The 20,914-nt window shown below is 41.5% G+C and overlaps 1 protein-coding gene across 1 annotated transcript in view; it reads left to right on the forward strand.

The window, feature by feature from the left end:
- The window catches only part of MYRFL (myelin regulatory factor like), a 70,288-nt gene that overhangs the window by 40,203 nt on the left and 9,171 nt on the right, over positions 1 to 20,914 (forward strand). The window contains 6 exon segments of the mRNA XM_090275148.1: positions 10,005 to 10,168; positions 10,758 to 10,818; positions 13,929 to 14,014; positions 16,583 to 16,657; positions 16,741 to 16,796; positions 16,917 to 17,099. Coding sequence (XP_090131274.1) covers positions 10,005 to 10,168; positions 10,758 to 10,818; positions 13,929 to 14,014; positions 16,583 to 16,657; positions 16,741 to 16,796; positions 16,917 to 17,099 — 625 coding nt within the window.

A 20,914-nucleotide genomic window follows, 5' to 3' on the forward strand; every position in this document is an offset into this window, starting at 1 on the left:
GGTCACATTTGGAGTAAGGAAATGATTTTGGACTTGGTCAGCTATCTGTGGGTTCCTGAATCCTCGGTGGAGCAACCCCCTGGCTATTTTCTCATGGAAAGAACTTCAGAGCTGTCTTCAAGGGCTGAAGAAATGATTTATTGCCCTTGCTCAATCTGTGACCACTCAGCTCCCAGCACAGCCCCAAACATCTAACCCACAGTGTCTTGTGATTTTTGCCCTATATAATCTATAACCTACCATTAGGGAGTTTGTGCTTTTGAGTATTAGCTTCCATTCTCTTGGATGACACCATTCATAATAAAATAGCCAATATTTCTCCACTGCAAAAAAGGAAAAAATAAAGAAAAAAATAAAGAAGGGAAAGGTTATGGACGTAGATCATAGATTGGGAGTCTGTTACCAAGTCTGGCCTGAAGATGCCCCCCACCCCCCATGGTACTTTAAAATTAACTTTCAAAGTTAGGAGGTCCTCACACAAATTTCAGATTTCTGATTCCCTGGAAATATCAGATCTGGTGACATGGTGCCAAGGGATGGCTCCCTCAGAGGGCTTCGTAAGCCTTACATCTCTGCTTCCTGTTACCTGCCTGGCTCTGCAGGTTTTCTGGGTTCACTCGGGATGAGAAGGAGCAAGGACACAGCATGCTTCTGGGGAGGGCTGTGGAGGAAGGAGAGGACCTGTGGGGCTTGAGAGGGTTGGGCAAAAGAAGGAGGAGTGTACAGGGCAAGCCCTGTGCCAGAAAGTCAGGCGAGCAGAGAAGATCAGTGAGGAAACGGGGAGGAGATGGATTAGATGGGGGGAAGTGAATTTTAACAAAGCATTATTCATTTTGATGACTGAAATATTACTGATAGTCTATAGTACATAGTGGTGAAGAGTGTGAATTTCAGCATCAGAAAAACTGTCCGATACTTGGCTTAGCAAGTTTTGGGGATTGTAAGGTCACTTTTATAGTTATACAGAACAAATTATTTTATTCTTTACATTTCAGCCATAAAAATGACTTCATTATGGTGAGTTTCAATTCTATCTTACTCACTTTGTCCCCCACTGAAGCAATTGTTCTTATAAATCATTTTTTGCTAATGCAAGTTTTCTTAGGATGACTTTTAGGTCTACAACATAGCAGAACCTAATAAATGGTTAAGTGTTAATAAATTTTTCTGGATGCCATTCAGAGAGGCCACCACTTTAGATCTCTCTCAAATGCTTTATGTTATTTTTTTAAAATAGAGTGATGTATTTTTCATGTTTAAATAGTGAAATACTGAGTTATAAAACATTTTATTCGTTTATGTCCAAATAGCTAGCCCAGAATCTAAATGGGGCTGTTGATGTCCCACTCAGCAGCTTTATTAGAAACCCATTCTTTTCTCATCAAGGGAGGAAGGAGAACTCATTCCCTGGAGGTGATGATAAGTGTGGTGTGTGTGAGGAGGGTGGGGGGTGGGGGGGTTGGTACTCCCTGTTGTGCTCACTTGGTTGATTTGACTCTAAGCTAAATGAGTTCTTTAGAGTTCATAAGTTATTACAACCAGCCCTGGATGTTTTAACAGTTGACCACCTGTTTTTAGATCATCTTCTTCTCTTTTAGGAACTCCTTACACTGAAACCAGGGAGGAAATTCTCTTGTTTTCTGGTAAAAAAATTTCAGAGAGAAACAGGCCATTTATTGTTTTCTTGGAAAATTTCTTCTTATAGTAATGTCTTTTTAAAAAGTTATTGTTCTTTTTTTTAATTTTTTTTATGCATTTAAAGAAGACTGATGAATGGATGGATGGATGGATGGATGGAGAAGCGTGATTTAAAAAATAAAAAAAGATAGAACAATATAATAACTGGGGAGTTTAGGTGGTGCGTATATGAGTGTTTACAATTTTTTAAATTTTTCTGTATGCTTGACATTTTTTTGTAATGAAATGTTGGGAAAAGAAGTGATTGTTTCAGACACTTAAAACTGCAATTTAAGTATCACGTCAGCAGGTGGTGGCGCTGCTTTGACAATCAGATAGGCCTGTGATAGAGGACCTGGAATTTCACACTTTATTTACCCAAGTGGAAGTTAGTTAAAATAGCTAAATTTATGTCAAAGTATTCAACGAGAAATATTTTCAAGTAACTGTTAAAGAAGTCTTTAAGTATAATTAAGTTTCCTTCTGACCGATGGTAACTTACCTTTATCTGTGAAGTCTGATGCCTAGGTTAGAGCCTCTTCCTCCCAGGAAGTAGGGAGAGCTTGCTTGGACTTGGACTTCACGTGCGAAGCACCAGGACTACTGGATTTTGTCTCAGCTAATCAGTCCATCACTGTGCCATCAAGCTACTCAAACTGAGCATAGAGCTAAAAAGTAATTTTCTGCAAGAGTAGTGTCTCTCAAGATGAAAATCCCTTTCATTTTTTCCCCTAGAGGATTTGTCTTTATTGCTGGAATTTTAGAGTGGATATACTACAGTCCTTATTTTACTGCTCTTGTATTTTATTGCATTTCCCTCTCTTTATTCTCACCTCCTTTTCCGTCCAGCCCTCCACAGCAATGGCAGCCACGCCAGTGTGTTTCATATATATCCTTGGAAGTTCAGTCTCTCTCTGGAATATTATTAGTATTGTTTTTTGCATGTGTTTTAATTATTAACATCTGCTCACTGTTTGATGCATGGAATTCCTGGCCTGTGTCTTTACCTTCTCCTTCTCAAGTGTGGATCCCCCAGCACGGTTGACCACAAACTATGCAGGCCCCTTTTTGAATCTGTGGGAAGTTTTCTCTGGAACACATACCAGAAGCGGGGTATAGGATACACATAGCCTTAATTTCATGAAGTACTGCCAGATGGTTGGTCAGTTCTAATTCATAACAGCAACGCATGAGGCTTACTGTTTCTCCACAAACCCTACACCTGACATTACCTGACTTTGTAAATTTTGCAATCTGATTGGGGTAAAGTGATATCTTATTGTTTTAATTTGCTGCTCTTTGACTAGTAATAAAGCTGTGTATTTCTTTCCTATGTTAGCTATTTAGATTTCTCCTTCTGTGAATTGTTTGGCCCAGTTTTACATTGGGGTATCTGTCTTTCTTAGGATGAGACTATAACTTGCCACTTGAGGCTACTTTATTTTTTCCCAGTGCTCTTAAAAATAAGACTAGTAGATCAAAGCTATAACAATGGCTTGAGATAGTGATCATTATTTTCTATTTTAATGCCTTGTTGGCTTCCTTCCTACTGCTAATTACAACTTAAAACTGTATTATTTACTTGTGGTTCACTTGTTGTTGACCAGTTTCCCCCACTAGAAAATACGCTCTGTGAGGACAGAGACCTTTCTGCCTTATCTTATTATTTTTTCCATGCACCTGGGAAGGTGGTTAGTACATCATAGGTGTCTGATAAAGAGCTATTCATTCTGTTCATTAATTAAATATTAAGCTTCATGTGCCTGGTATTTAGTTGACCCTGGGAAGTCACAGGACACAGTGACTGCCCTCAAAAGGAGCTCATACCTCACCTGGGGAAGACAAAAATCAAAGAATTGGGACAAACTGTGACGTGTACTAGCTCAACTGGAAACTTGCCTCAGTCAGAGGACTTCAAGCTGTTCCACAGAAAATTCCACTTAAACAGAGATAACTGAGATGAAGCAAGGATTCTAAAGCACACAAAAGACAACAATGAAACACAATTTAAAACAGTTTTATGAAGCTCTGCTCTTCCCATATAAGGCAGAGGTCAAAACACAGCAGCCAGGGAAATGAGCCCAAGAGTTGTCCTCTGTGCAAGAGAAATGTGCCGGTGAGGCAGACCTCTCCTCCAGGGAGCTGTTGGAAATTCAGCTGCAGGACTGAGCTTCCACACCATCTCAGCAGCCTGCTTTTCTGGTTTGGGGATTCTATTTTTTTAAATCTGTGTCAGAGCCTGGAGAACTACCCACAAAATAAACTCTTGGATAGAGATCTAAAGCTGAATTTATCCAGAGCCCGGATGATCACCAGACACACCCATTGGCTAATGGCAGCGTTTCTCCCTTGGCAATCATTTTCATAACGCTCAGTTATGGGCTGTTTTATTCCCATGATCTGACTATAAAACGTCAGGCCATGCAACGTCAGATGCCACAGGAGAGATTTTCAAGTCTGTGACTCTCACTGGGAAAGAAATAAGAGCCTCTTTCATTCTTTGCCACCAGGCTTAGTCACCGTTGCTCAGTGTTGTTAGAGGACGAGTTGTAGTTCCCAAAGAGAGGCTGCTTCCCAACATTGCGGGCTCATTATTATCGGACCTGCAAGGGACCCAGGAGCTTGCAAATTGTGTTCTGCAGTCCCAGGGTTCCTAGGGTACAAGGGGGGCTGAAAGGACATTCATCTCTTTCCTGAGCTAATCTCTTTCCAAAGGGGATGGGCCCTAACCAGAGTGGAGATTAGTTTGCTGGGTACATTTAAACCACTATCCCATTGCACCAAGAATGTTAAACACTGGTGTTCTGGGGGGGTGGGGTGGTGGTGTTTAATTCTCCTGCATTTCCATGGGCATTTCCTAACATGGGGATTTGGACCTCAGTCTTACTTTTCTGAGATTTACCTCAGATAAAAAAAAATAAAATAAACTGGAAGTCTGGCCAGTCTCTTCAATCTTACTAGAGTACAATGCTGTGACCTCTCAATGCCTCATAGCATGAACTGCCATTGTAAGAATATGAGTATATTCATTCCTTCATTTAGTCATCGACATGTACAGAGTTGCTGCTCTATGCTGGAGAATTGGCTGTGGACATGGTGCGGGGGCCCCTAGGTGTTTATACTATAGGTAAACATGACACTAAGTGTAAGGAAGGCGGGAGGAGGGACGAACAGGTGGTGGTTCAGAGGATGGGAGAAGCCTCTGCTGGTTCCGTGAAGGGCAAATGGTTACGTATGATTAGAGCACAGAGTGTGAAGGGGGCTGTGGTGGAAGACAGAGCTCAAATGAGGGAGCCGCTCTAAGCTAGATAACAGCTCTGATGTCACAGCTGCCTCCCTGTGGTTTACAGGTGCACAGTCCTTGCCAAACTGCCCTGTGTGTCCTTTCAGAAACGATGCTCACACTGTTTGTGTGCGCCCTCACCCCAAAGCTAGTCTTCAACAGTGGGGAGAGAATTCTTGTGTGATTTGAAGCAGTTCCCACACCCCACCCCGCCCCAAAGTCTCATGAGCAATTTGGGTGTCAAGCCAGTTCAATCATTTTTGCATCCCAACTGTAAAGCTGCATTTCTGTTGAGACAGTGGGTTCCCTTTAAAATGGTCAATCATAACAAGACAGAGTTGAGTAATTAAATTAGGTTCAACAAACAGTGGGCATCTGACGGGGAAGCTTTTCAAAATGTCCCTGCCTTATGCCCGTCTCAGTCCTGATGAATACAAACAAGCCTGTAAGTAGTGCCTGGGTATGAGTATTTAGAAAAAGGTCCCTCAGGCACCAAGGTGTACATTCGTGGTTAAAATGAACTCATCAAGGCCACTCACTTGCAGAGAAAAGGACATTTTCAGAAAATTCTAGATTAAATTTTGAACACATTTATACAGGGGTGGGCAAAAGCAGATTTACAGTTGTCATGCAAATAAAAATAAAATAATAAATAATAATACAATAAATTCTGATCCGCATACACACAGTTTTAAACTGACTTTTGCCCACCCTGTGCAGGCTTTGTTATGATGATAGAGAACAACAGTCAGAATATTTTAGTGAGAGTCAATCCCCATAACATGGCTTAGAAACTTATTTTTCCACTGGACCCTTAAAGTCAGGGCCTTCGTTATAATCAGGAAGGCATGAGTAAACTCCCTCTCCACCTTTATTTCCTCTTGAACAGGCAAGCACATGCATTCTTTTCTGGCCTGTGGGGCCTACCTGGAAGATGTATGATGTCGGCAAATTTGAGTTGGCGTGATCAGAGCTGGCTTTTTATTATTAATGACGAGTCACTGGACAATGCAGCCATTGTTCTGATCTCGTGAGGCAGCATTCCAAGTCCTGTTGGGGAGACATTGCAAAGAACATGCTGTGGTTTAGAGCGGACTTGAGCATCATTCTCCATCATCTGCTTTGGCGGGGCCAAATCACAAATTAATGTATCAAGGAAACATTTTTTTTTTTACGGACGCCAGTTCCCAAGAAAAGTAAAACTATATATATATATATATAGTGTCAGTGCCAGAGAGGACACAGAGAAGCGGGTGGGTTCAGGAGACTGGGCTGTGGAACAGCTGCACTGCCTGGTGGACTGCTTGCCTGTAGCGGGGGGGAGGGGGGTGCTGAGGGGGGAGGGGGCTAGGCATCAGAGGTGATGGCTGGGAACGTGATTGGACTGCTGATGGATGTCACCTGACCGTCTGATCCACTAAATACTACAGTTACAATTATGGCATCAAGTAGAATGACATTTACTATGATTTAGAACCATAGAATGTTATTCTTATCTTCATGATCTCTGCCTTATATTTATTAAAACAAATTTAAAAGTGAAAGAACATATGTATCAGAATTAGAACTTTTAGAAGAGCTTTGGTCAGGAGACTTTCTTTTTTTGTTTTATTGTGTTTTGTGGTTTATTTTTAATATTTTTAATGAAAAATTCCAAACATACAGAATAGAATAGTGATGAAACCCATGTATATACTTCACTCAGATGCCAGTTAACAGTTCATGACCAATCTTATTTCACTTAAATAAAGGATCCTCCCTCACAACTGAATTGAGAAATAATTGACATATTACATTGTTTAAGGTGCCAACATGATTACTTGACACACATGTATTTTGCAAAATGATTACTACAGTAAGGTTAGTTAACACATCCATGGCCTCACACCTTTGTGTGTGTATGTAGTGAGAATATTTAAGATTTACTCTGTTGGGGAGGAAGAGTTTCTCTCTATCCTTACAGATTCTTACGTCTGGTTTAAGAATTAAATTGATGTGGGACAGATAACAGGAGAAAAACCCAAGCTTGATTTTGGACATAACTTTGTTTCATAAGAATACGAGGGCCCAGAGACAATCAGGCAGTTGAACTTACCTGCCATCCTGAGCTAAAGAGAACAGGGGTAAGAGTCTGGGACTGCAAAGGGGAGGGAGGCAATTCATATGAAGATGAAAAAACAACTGTTTGGTAAACAAATGTTTGCTATGCCAAGTGGAGACAATGAGACACAAAGAGGACTTTGAACAAGCAGGCCTTGCTGAGTTTACCCCCCTCCCCTTTCCCCCTCCCCATCCCCGGGTTGACCACACCTGGGTCATATTCTTCATGGTAATCTCTGGTGATTGATTGCTCATCTTCCTGACACAGGCCCTCTATCTAAATTATTTTAGGCAGTTAAGGGGAAGGTAAGAAGCTCTTTCTGAGTCTTTTGTTTCTTAAAAATAATCAGCCTAAAATAATCCTCATGACAATGAGACAGACATATTTTGGGGTGGCAACATCCTGCTTCCCAGCGACTCTGTTAGCAGTTACCAAGTATATAATACAGTGTCATTAACTATTGTCACCATGCAATAATTAGATCCCCAGAACTTCTTCATCTCAAACTGAATTTGAGCACATATATATTTACAACTGTAATATCCTCTTGAGGAGTTGACGACCCCTTTCTCATTATATAGTAACCTTCTTTGTCTCTAGTTAGAGTTTTTGACTTAAATTCCATTTTATCTGATATAAGTATAGCTACCCCTGCTCATGTTTGGTTTCCGTTAGAATCTTTTTCCATCCTTTCACTTCGAGTCTATGTGTGTCCTTAAAGCTGACACAAGTCTCTTGTAGGCAGTGTATAACTGGGTCCTGTTCCTTGTTTTTAATTCATTCATACACTCCCTACCTTTTGATTAGAGAATTTTATCTGTTTTTGATTAAGACACTTATTAACAGGTAAGGACTTACTAATGCCATCATATTTTTTTCTGGCTGTTCAGTATTTCTTTTGTTCTTTACTTCTTTTGCTGTCTTCCTTTATGAATTGATGATTTTCTGTAGTGGTATGCTTTGATTCTCTTTATCATTTTTGCATCTCCTGTAAGTTTTTGCTTTGTGATTGCCATCAGGCTTACCTAAAATACCTTATAGATATAATAGCCTATTTTTGGCAGACAGCAACTTAACCTCAATCATACATGTATAACAAAAACTTTACCCATTTATGTTTCTGATGTCATAATTTATCTCTTTTAATATGGTACCATTAGCAAATTATTGTAGCTGTAGTTGTTTTTAATACTTTTTTATTTAACCCTTATACTAGATCTAAGTGATTTATATACCATCATATTACAGTAGGAGAGTATTCTAATATTGATCACATACTGGCTGGTTTGGCTCAGTGGATTGAGCGTCGGCCTGCGAGCTAAGTGTCGCTGGTTCGATCTTCCAGTCAGGGCACATCAGAGAAGGAAAACTCTGATTCCAAAAAACCTCCGCTGCCTTGCGGCATACCTCTTCAGGGGAAAGGCTAAGGGAGTAAACCCCGACAGAAAATCCGGAGCCGGAGTCCCTAAGGCGGTTTGACGTTGTAGTCAACACCGGCAACTCCTGCGGCGCACCTGAAGCCAAGCTGTATTGACTCCGTCTTTCCCTTGGATCCTTCAGCTGCGAAGAGAGGGGGGGTCTGCTGCATGGGCAACAGCAGATCCTCCATATCACCCTGCCCAGGCTCTGTAGCTTCAGCTTCACTGGAGAGGACACTCCAGCGTCATCGCAAGATGTTGATTCAACACGGGAGGAGACAGATACCGTGTCACTCCCGAGTCGGACTGCACAGCCATTCTCGGCGGTGCAGATAGACTCTTAAGAAGCTACACCATCGTCTCTCGAGACGGACGGCTGCCGACGACGACTTACCTTTACCAGTCTGTTCTATAGCAGCGTGCCTGTCTTTAAACTGTATAAACTGAACCTTAAATCCATTATGTTCATCTTTCGAATCCTTTCTGAGCGGTTGCTTTATAGCTTTTGAAACACATAAAACTTTGGTTTGCATGAAGGGAATCTCAAAGACACACACACACCTTTGAGTATGATCCCCTAACCACAACGGTCTTTCTTGTTTGGCCTCTAGCTCATTCCTTTGCAACCGTGGACCAGCTGCTATGAGCCTCAGAGAGTGCAGTGGCATCCTGAGCTGGTAAACAAGCGAGGAAAGGAGGAGAGGTCATGAGATCAGAACCCCCATGGTTTTTGTTATGGCGGAGACATAGACACGCTTGTTTTTATGTGGGCCGGGGAAAGAAAGGCTTACACACTCTGCCTTTGTTGGTTTCCTCTTTATTGCTCTTTCTGACATGTCAGTGACTTTCTCTGAATAGAAAAAATTAAATATTGCTGTTGTTTTAAGTTTTGTTTGGGAGATAGACTGAAACACACATGATAGCTCATGGGAGGTTAAAGCAGAAACTAACACCTTAGGAATTTTCCTCTCCTTTCACAGATGAAGAAACTGAAGCTCAGAGAGGTTGTTATGTTTTATCTGGGTCTCACATCTAGTAAGTTGCAGAAATCAGAGAAAAACCCAGGTCCTCATTTCTCCCTTCTTCACCTGAACACCATGATGTGCATTTTATCAGGAAGAACTGGGGTCATTTCTTATGAGGCTTTAGTGATGCACACACAAATCAACATTCAGAAGCCTGTGCTTTTCTTTTTATGAGTTTGAAATATAGCATCATGACCACTGAAAATAATTCTTCTGATTCCAAACTTGAAAATGTCCTTCAGCTCCATTCCCTCTCTTGGGTTACAAGGACATATTTCCATTTTATCGCAAATTGAACATAAGCAGTTTTACTATGTAGCCAGCAGCTTAGCAAGACCACTTTAGGTTGCAAACCTCTCCAGCTGTATCTTGAATGAACTTGAAGTTGTGTATAACCATTTTTAATGGTGTGTTCCAACTGTCTTTGAATGGGCTATGGACAGTTCTGTGGTGACCTCAATTTTATAAATTTATGTACTTGATGTTATTTTCACTTTTAGGACCAGACCTTTATGGAAAATAGAGGTGCAGTGAAGCAACTCTGCAAACTAACCAACAACCTTGAAGAAAGAATAGAGGAGTTAGAAATATGGAACCGAAAGCTGGCCAGGCTAAAGCGGCTCAGTAGTTGGAAGTCCTCAGCCAGTGAAGCAAGCTCCATCAGGTATATCCAGGATTGCTGTAGGAACTTGGAGAAAGGAGTGGAATCTTTCCATAAGTAGATCAAGCGGCAACCATTAGTTTCTGATAATTAAGTCTCTATTCTTTTAAAATCTTTGTTACACAATTATCTTATATGATCATTTTCTTATTTTTTCTGTTGCAGCTTTAAAAATGAGACAAAACATCATGCAGTCTGTTTAAGGGCAATTGTTACAAGAATGTTACATTTTAGTAAAGGGGTAACTTCTCCTTTAACTAGGAGAGGCGGCCATTTCTAAATTTAGAAAACCATGTTTTGTCCTCAGAGGGAAAAAAAAAACTTACATTTTTTTTTATTACTTAAGGAGGTAAATACACATTTCCTGGGGTATAATTTTGAGAAAAAGAAATGTAACATTTAATGAATTCATTTATGCATACTAAAGTTCTTTTCCACAAAAGGAACTCTTAGTTGCTTTGACTTTTCCTTTTTTAAATTACCACTGCATTACAAAAAATGTCATACTGCTGTTTTAGTGACTGCCTGGGCCTTTGTCATATAACTCCTGGAGAGGCGTTTGAATAGTAATTAATTCTCTTTCTTTTTATAGCAAATTTAGCAGAGCTGCTAGTACTCCTCCAAGAAGGACCATTCCCAAAAAATCCAAGAAGGTAATTAAACTTACATTTATGGTGAATAGAGATAATATTTTCTATACAAAGAAAGTCTTTAGAGAAATTGATCAAGATATTTTCTTCATTTATTTGTTGATGAATTCCCTAGTTTGCATCCTTATACATTCAGGTATTTAAATACTAACCTTTTTAATAGCTATTATCTGGTTTTTCAAAGGACGGTTTGGAGAAATGAGTACAGAACATGCTCACTTCAGAATTATTATTCTACCAGTTTTTATTTCTAGTGTCTCCATCAGGTGAAACTCCAGGGCCTCCACATGCGTATGGCCCTGGGCCATAAGCTCTGTGCTGATGCCTTCACTCCCCATAGTCCCTTATCTTTCACTTCAGGAGATCCCCAAGGGATGCCAGTTAATCCTCAGGTCCCTGTTTCCCTTTAATATTTAGTAGTATATATGCAAATGGAGAGTAGGTATTCACTTGCTTGCAAAGGTTAAAATGTAATGGCTTTATTAATGAATAGGGGACTTTCGCCTAGTAGGATAGGATTTACAGTAAAAAGCAAGGGTTAATCATTTGTTAACTTGAAGGACACTCTCTCTGTTGCAGAGAAGTGTCTGTGAGGGAGAAGCTGCAATACTCCCTTTCTAGCTACGACTCATAACTAGCTGTGAAACTTCGCTTGCTCCCTCTCATCCAACAGTGTCCCAAAGGTGGTCCTTCTAGAGAAAGACTGTCATGACCTTATCCTTATGTTAGGGCCATTGCCTTAATTTTCTCTCTACTCCTCATGTTATACCACATTGAAGTATTGTAAAAAGAGTCAGAAAGGGTTTAATGTTCTACTAAAAACTACTATAGTGTTATGTTGCTGACAAGCTTCTTGTACCAATAAACATAAATACATGGATAAATACATATGTAAAAGTGTTCTTGGGCAAGTTACTTAACTGCATTGGAAAATAGAGATAATTGATACCTTTCCAAGATTGATGATAGAAGTAAATGAGCTAAAGCCCTTAGCACAGTGCTCAGCACTTAGCAGGCTGCTCAATAAACACAAAACATTAAAAATACTGTGTCAGGAAGGTGCCCTCTGTACTAACCAGTTTGCAATGGGATGGAGGGGGTGGTATCTACATCCATAGCAACTCTAATGGTGCCATTTGGTCATGTGCAACACCTATAGCTTGCATGTTGCATCCAAAGAATCTCTTTATTTTGCAGTAATCTCAGAATATTAACTAGAATGTATGGTCCATGAAAGCAGGCCCCATGCCTGCCTTCCTCACACTTTGTTTCAGGGTCTGGCACATAGTAGGTACTCAAGAAATACTTGTCAGATGAATGCATGAATGGAGAGCTCAGTCTCAAGATATCCCTTGAAGCCTCACAGTCTAAATTAAAAACATTAAGTGGCTCAGTGTCTTGGGTGTGTGGGTGGGTGGGGGTTGGGATGTAGACACAGAGCCAGGAAGTGATATGGGCATTAAAGAGCACCCATTCAACTGGGAGGCCTCTTGCAGTTAATGTCCTAGGCCTGTAGAAGGCAGATAAAAGTGATGTGTGACCTCTTCAGCTAAACAATTGCAAGGTAGCCAGGGAAGATCAAAAGGAAAGGCAAAGAGCAGTAGTACCTGAATGGGATAAATATCGTAGAAGCTCAGAGTGCGGCACGAGTATTATGGGATCTGGGCCTTCAAGAAAGAGTATGCGTTGACTGGCCTAACAGGAGCTGTAGGAGAGGTTTCAGATGGAATAGTGTGAGCAAAGGTCTGGGAGCTGGTGCTGGCTTCATTGAAGGGCTAGGTGGCAGGTGGTTAGGGAGGAGAATAGAACATAAGGTTGAAAATAGAGATTAAGCCCAGTTTCTGGGTCACCAAGTTAAGGAGTTCATTTGGTAAGCATGAGGACCTTTGGAATCATAATAATATCTATGTTGCAGGGTATTTCCTCCTTTTACAGACAGAAAAAGGGAGATAGCATAGCATTGTCTTGAAGAACACAGATTCTGGAGCCAAATGTCATTCGGTTCATATCCTGCCTTGTGACTTATTGGGTGAGGAACCCGGCCTTCATGGGCCTCATTTTTCTCTTCTTGAAAATGAGAATAACACTACCTCCCTCATAGAACTGTTGAGAATTATTGGGAAGATTTTTTAAAAAGTAGTATATGTGAAACATTCAGAAGAGTTTATAGCACACGATAAGGGCTTTATGGGTTCACGATAATTACTATTCAAGAAATTCAAACAAAGACCAATTTAAAGCTATCTCTTAACTATCACCATCCTTCAGTTTCCTTCCAATCGAAAGCATAATTCTATTCTGTTCCCCCAGGAGGAAGAAAACATAATACTCCCCATTGCATTAGTAGGAAAACTCATATTTAAGGAGCACCTTATTTAAAGGGACAGTAAACCTCCTATTTATTCAGCTAGATTTCCCAGCTATTGCCCAGCTGTCTATCCTGCAGTTCTCAGTCCATTCCCCATATGCAAGTTCTTATGCCAACAGGTATCAGTCCTAAAGGTTTCTCGCATTCACTTCCTAGAGACTGTAATTTACTTATTTTCATATCCTCTGTAGTGTCCTACATGTTAGTGCTTAATGAATATTTGTTGAATGGATAAGTAAGGCACAGGTCCAGAACTGTCCTTAAATATAGGTGACAGAATTAGATACAGATGTGTAAGATTTAATCTGGAAATATTTCACTCCATAAAAACTTTTCTGTGGTTTGTCATGATGACTGAAATTCTCCCACTGGGATTTATTCTATCAAGTCTTTAAAACCTTTTGATTTTGAAAAGTATTTGACTAAAAGAGGTGGATATTTAGGTTCTGAGAGTATCTTGGGTGTTAGGTCCTCTTCTCTCATAAAACTTCAAGTAGTGCTGAATGAACGGCACATACCATCATCCTGCAGAACGTAAGGGAAAAATAGATTCCTGTAGCCTGGAGTGTCAAGGAAACGGAGGCAGTTGAGGTGGGTTTGAGAGAGCGTTGTTTTCAGGAAGGCTGAAGGGAGCCCACCAACCATCCCAAGGGAGCAGCGGAGATTCCCACTGGGAGCGAGTCTTCAGGTGCCCTCCTCTCAGCATTGCCGATCTATCACTGCTCATGACTAAATCCTTTTATAGGTTTATTTTACAGGAATAAAACAGTGGTGTCCTAACTGGGTTTTCCAGACCTTGGTCATAACTCTCATTGCTGTGATGACATTTTGGTAAGAAAAACTTCAATATTATTATGCTATGTGAAGCTCCTTTTCTTCCCTTCTTTTTCTCACATGTGAACCGAAGCCTGACCTTTTATTTACTTGGAAGACAAGGTGCCCTTTAAACTGGGCATTGACCTTTGATGCAGCTTAGAGGTGAGGGAGCCCGTTATAAACTCATTGTTGGGAGAAAAGAAGCACAGGCTTCTGCACTTAAATGTGCAATGAAGGATGATTCTTTTTTTCAGTCAACTGGTATTCTTTAACCGCCTGCTGTGCCTTTTATGTGTGTGTTTAGTCTTGCAAATAACTTTCTCAAATTCTTTTGTCTGGGGTGGGGAGGCAGAAAAGAGCAAGTACGCAATCAGGTACAATCTATGCTCCCCTGAACATTCATATTTATTGGGATTCTTCTAGATTCTTCAGTAAAGACTTCACATCAAAGGGATTGTGCAATTACCCCAAAATGTACAATATGATGAAACTGCAGCCACATTTACTAGTAGTTAAAGCAAACAAATACAGTAAGTTCACATAGGCAAGCATTGGGCTCCTTTTGACTGCCATCCGACTTCCACAAGGACATGGGGTCAGCGCTTACTCAGAGACAGGAGTCTCTCTGGCCTCTGGCCTCTGGCCTCCAGGCTCATGCTGCTGCTGATGCCACTCAACCTCTGAGACCTGGTCATCTTGCCTCTGTCCTCCCAGGCTCCTTGTTTGTAGTCTGACAGTTCACAAAGTGAAAAGGCTATTTATATATCCCTTGAAAAATGCTTTGTTAGTGTGGGAAAGAAACCGGCTTCTGGGCTTGTCTCAGGGGAGATGGTCCTTCCTGGGGGGAAAGGAAGGGACGGTGCCATGGGGTGTCCACCTCATGGAAAGCAGCTTCCTGCTCTAGGAGGCAGTGTGGGTCTCTGCCTGCTTGTCTCCCCTTAGCATTTTAACTCCTCACTTGCTCCCGCCCACTGTGGGAGGCACCTGCAGTATTTGGTCCAGAATTCCTATTGGAGGCCATTTCACTTTTCTCATTCTTCTAAGTGAGCTTGTCTTCTTCTGGGACCCCCAGCTCTGGAGGGTGTGAGCAGATGCCTCCACAGACACACAGCATTTTCTAGCTTCACATATTCCCCTGAAAACCCAATGGAAAGACTATAGGGACTCTAACTTGGATGCAAAGACACTACTTTTGAAACATGCTTATTAGATTTTATGAATTCCAATATTGTTGACCACTAAGACCATCCATGGGAGGAATTGGGTTTATTCTCCTGTTTCTGACCTGTGGGCTACCTGAGAAGGGTCAAAACCAGAGTTGGCCCCTCCAAAAACGAGAAGAAGGTCATGTTATTTATTCTGTGATTCTAGCAGTTCTCTGGATTGTGCATTGAAGCAGATGCCAGAGACAAATCAGAAAGAGTATGTAAGGGTTAGTAACAGGGACACAGAAGGGGGGGGTTGTGGCAGAACCAGTGAGGGAGACTAGACCGTAGCAAGCAGCTGTCAGAGGGACACAGCAAAACCTGCCTGAGGGCATCTTCAGGGCCCAGCCCCCTTGTCTCAGGCAGGTCTGTGCCTGCTGGGCAGTAACCAGCTGCTGCTGCTAACACTGGGAATGGTTGCTTTAGGAGTGGAATTCAAACACGTGGCACATACTTTGTATATATTTAATGATAGAAATCCACCACCTTTGACAGAGAACGAAGCAGTGAGGAGTTGCATCTACAGAATCAGGTGTGAAGTCAGACCGAAAGGACATCATGTCTGGTCACCCATGTCAGGCCCAGCACACAGTGGGGTTGTGAGGCCACCAAGCAAACTTCCTTTTGTGGTTCATGAGAGAATTCTAGACTTCCCTGAGGAGGAGAATGCTAAGTGTTAGGATGAGTGAGCATTATTGGGAATAACTTCCCAAAGCTCAGAACCTTTAAGATAGTTTCCATTTGGATTTACAAGTTCTGATATCAGAGGGGAAAGATATGCTCATTATGTTGAAGCCATGCAGTGTGGAAATGGATGACTTATTCCATTTTTCCCTTCCTCTGTCCAGTTTGGTGTATTGTCCTCTGAAAAGACAGGCAGCTGGAAGATGTCAGCAGTGGCCAAAGGCTTTGGCACCCACAACTGACTAAGTCTGAGTCTCCTTTAACCCCCCCGCCCCCCACTCCCCGCCACGCCACAGTGCATACGCCCTCTGCTAGCCGATGTGAACTCTGCTCTGACGTTTTCCTGCAAGGAGCAGAGGGCTGTCTCCAGCCATTTTTATGCTTCCTGTTGTAATCTTCCACTAGTGACAGATGCTTATGAGACAACTTGCCAGGGCCAGGGGGCTGGTCTGTGGAAAAATCCATCAGTGTGGACTACCCCAGGAGCCTCTGAGCTCTGGACAGATGAGGGCTTTTCTCACCAGAGCAGAGAAGCATAACGGGACTGGTTTCCATGGTGCTTCTGTCAACCATGGCCACCCCCCACCCCCCCATCTGTGTGGTCTGTGTGAGTGCTTCTCTGCCCAGCTGGTTGTGAGAGATATATCTGGAATCAAATCTGCCACATAATACTTTCTTATTATTTTTTAAACAGTGCCTTGATGATAGTGTCCCTTTACATACTTAGCTTAAAAGAGCAAGACCGACATGCTCCAAATCTCCTTCCGAGGTGAGAGTTCCAGTTTTGCTTTCCTCTGGGGAGATGGATCCTTGAAGGTCTCTTTCATGAATCATTTCATTACTCTTTTCCAGCAACACCACAAGCTCCCAGGAGCCAGCCCTGCTGCCCACAGCCTCCTCCTCCTCAGGTAAGATCTTTGCATTCCTCACCTCAAACCCAGCCTGTGTTTTGTGTGAATTGTCAGCAGAAGAACTAGCTTGTCAGGTTAACCTTGTTACTTCTTTCCCCTCTGCCCCGAGTCGTGCAGCACCTACTACAACATCTCTGGCAACCACACAATCTTCCTTCCAAATTCCAGAAATCACTTTCTGTGAGATCCTGCCATGTCAGGAGATTTATTGCTGCCCCATCTGGGGAACAAGAAGAGTCCTCTCAAGTCCTGTGCAAAGACAGTCCAAGGAAATGGAACCTCATCAGAGGTTATGCGCAGGTAAAAGATGTGCAAAGAGAAACAACTAGAGCTTTGAACCTGGGTTTTTTTTTTTTTTTTCCCTTGTCAATATTTACTTGAATCTTCTCTTAAAATTCCAGATAATGGTTCCACTCTTCTCTTTAAGGAGGGGAGATCTTTAAAAACACAAAGAAACAAACTTGTAATCATTTAAAATATAGTCAATGAGCAACCACACATAAATGCTGGTCTCATAAGAGTCTAAGGGAGCTGGAAAATTCCTACCACCTAGTGATCTCGTAATGTTATAGGGCAACTCATTGCTCATGGGTTTGTGGTGATGCTGGTCTAAACAGACCCGTTGCACTGCCAGTCATATAAAAGTACAGCACATACAACTATGCACAGCACATAATGCTTGAAAATGATAATAAATGACTATGTTACTGGTTTATGTACTTACTATACTATACTTTTTTTCATTATTTGAGAGTGTACTCTTTCTACATATAAGAAAAGTTTTCTGTAAAACAATGTGCCATGTTACGCTGGGAGGAGCCTCATACGTCTCGAATGTACCAAGTCTCTTGATGGCATCCTTGTCTCCTGTGCTGGATTTAATCTCATGTGGTTTGTAGCCCTAGGGCCATAGGTCACGCCATACAGACGAGGTGCGCAGTACGCTGTACCATCTGGTTTTGTGTAAGTGCGCTCTATAATGTTCTCATGACAGTGAAATCACCTAGAGACACATTTCTCAGAACATATCCCTGTCGTTAAGCAGTGCACGAATGTACTGAATTCCCTGTCTACGGATGGGATTTGGATTGATCCAAGTGAAAGGGTCTCATTTGTCTGTTGCCAACAAAGATAGTAATAGTTGCATGACTGAAGTAATTACATGTGGATGGGTAGATTTTTTCTGGCTCACTTAGAACTTAAAAAAATGATGTAGTATCTGGGCTCTCTGACCAAACCAAATAGGGTAAATGTAAAAGGCTTTAGAAGCTGTAATGGGTTCAGGGTAAGCTTTAAGTCAGTGAAAAACATGAGATTGGCATCAGAACATATTCTTCCTCCTAGGCTCACACACACACACACGTGTGTACACATACACAGAGATGCTTTTTAAATAATGGAATTTTATCTTAAAAAAACATGGAAACTTGAACAAGGACTAAAGGTGTAATTATCTCAGTAAGATCAAGTACAATATATCCAAATGTATGCTAATTTATTATTGCTTTTAGAAATCTTCTAAATGCACATATTAACTGTATAAAATAATAATAAAATGATGCAAAAATACCAATAAATACATATTAGTGTAGTTTATTAAGATGCTATGCTAACAACAAGTGACATTGGTCATGTCTAATTTCAAAACAGTTGGGGGAATGCAGACCTAACATGCATCTGGAAGAAGATGAACCGAAATAGTTTTGAGCAGCCCTAATGATTTACATGTAGAATCTGGTCAGTGGTTGAAGTTTTGGAGTGACAATGTACTTTCTTTTTCCTTTTGATATTATTCTTCACCCTAGTCTTGAATAAAAAACTCTTACAAATCCTCATCATCTTCACATAATGAAGTATTATTGTATGCAAGGTACTGCATGGGCAACAGCAGACCCTCCATATCACCCTGCCCAGGCTCTGTAGCTTCAGCTTCACTGGAGAGGACACTCCAGCGTCATCGCAAGATGTCGATTCAACACGGGAGTGAGACAGATACCGTGTCACTCCCGAGTCGGACTGCACAGCCATTCTCGGCGGTGCAGATAGACTCTTAAGAAGCTACACCATCGTCTCTCGAGACGGACGGCTGCCGCCGCCGCCGCCGACGACTGTCATAAGTAGTCAATATAAGTAAATCACTTTATAAACCTAAAAGGTAGGCAGTTATCCTGTTTTTCCAATGGGGAAGCTGATGCACAGAGAATTTCCCCACATCTCCAAGAGGCAATGTTTTTCTCATGAAAGTGGCTTCTGATTGAAGTTGGAAACATGCCTCACTATAGGGTGAGGATAAAGATTCAATTTGAAGAAAGAAATTTGTTTCAGTCATCATACTCTCAACAGTTTAAAATACCCAAAGCCTTCATCCCTTGTGGAAGTACATGAAACCTGTGGCTGCTGAATCCTTTTCTTACCTTGGGAGTCCACCTTGGGGCACTTGGTGTTCTTTCTGAGAGCAGTCCTCAGAAGAGACCATTTTAACTATGAGAAAAGTATTGAAACAGCAGATTTTCTATAGGAAGATGTCATGGACTGATCCAGTTTTCATTTTCCAAGTTTCTTGACCTTTGAGCAGACTCACTGCTGTAGCAACCAGCTCTTGATCTGCAAGATTGTTGCTCTCCTCTCTGGGACAAGGAGTGTCTGCTCATCTTATATTTCCTTCACTATGGGAGACACCGAGGAGACTCCTAGAGAAAGAAGAGCTGCTCCAGGTGCCTAGCTGTGTCCTCTTAGGCACAATGGTCAGCTTTCAGCTAAAAACGAAAGTTTAGCCCTGTTTTACCTGGCCCCCTGCTTCACTGGAAAAGCTGTTCCCTCTTCCCTCATGCAAATGGAGAAAAATGAAAAGAATTTAAATGTTCTATTTACTTTCACCTCCAGGAAACCTGAACACTTTGGGGGATTCAGAGTCACACAATGTCAGAGAGTAGCTATAACAGTGGCAGCCTGATTTTTTGACCCCCAATAATGCATTATTAATTCATTATAATTTTACAATTATTTGACTGAGAAAATATGTAGAGGGAGAATGTAACTAAAAACTCAGTTAAGTTTTTAATCAAATTATTTTTGTTAATCCAACAGTGACACTTGAAAAATATTACCAGTCTATGGGAGAGATGTCACTTTTCAAGTGCACAGATGTATGCACTTTATGAAATCACCTGAAATTCCAAAGTCCTCAGGCCAGGAGAACCTCTCACTTACACCAACCAACTAATTTTACAGCTGATGAAACGGAATCCCAGGACCTTGCTTGAGGTTCTGCAGTTGGTTACTGTCACAGTTGGTGTTGAAATCTGGGTGCCCCCTGTTGGGTCCTTTCCCTTCCTGCCCCCAGTTATTTGGATGCAGTGTGTGCATATGGCTGGGATCAATTCTAGAAGCTGCAAAAAGTGTTCAGGATTCTCAAAAGCCCTTTCAGCACACCCCCCAACAAGTTTACCTATAGCCACTGAGATGTCTGTGATGTGAGACATTTCCAGGCTCTGAGGAAAGGCACTTCTGCTGCGGGTCCTGGTTTCCCTTCTGTTAGGGAACCATATCACACGGAGGATCCTAAATCCAAAAGAGGAAAAAGCCAGGCAAACATTGTTTTCAAGCAGATGTTTCTGAAACATTGAAGGCCAATTAAAAATTAAGGAATAAAAATAAAAAAGACATTCAAGGGTTAAAAAAACAACAACAAAATGGGAAAACTCTCAGTGGGATGAAGGTCACTGTGTAACTGTTTAGCAAGCTCCTAGAACACATTCATGAGCCTCCTTCCTGAGGAGGAAAACTACCAGTAAAAGAAGTGAAGAAAAATCAGCCTTTTTATGATATGCTGAACTCAAGCCATGATTCTTCCTCTGGGCCTAAGCTGACTGTGTATATGTCTTTCCGAAAGGTTACCCCCTCCCGCCATTTAATAAAAGGTTTGGGTGAGTCTACTTAGGAAGAGGAAAGTGGGTGTTTGAACTTCTACTCTGAGGAACCAACGGAATGTCATGGACTAGATTTTATTCTATGGAACCAATGAAAGTTTAAATAGACAGCAGATTTAGATGTTAAAAAGTAAAGAGCCTGTCGCAGGGAGGGGGGATCTATGGAATACTACAGATTTATAGAGA

The sequence above is a fragment of the Furipterus horrens genome, unplaced genomic scaffold (assembly GCF_987537825.1).
Source record: "Furipterus horrens unplaced genomic scaffold, mFurHor1.1.pri manual_scaffold_4, whole genome shotgun sequence".
In the NCBI taxonomy this organism is placed as follows: domain Eukaryota; kingdom Metazoa; phylum Chordata; class Mammalia; order Chiroptera; family Furipteridae; genus Furipterus; species Furipterus horrens.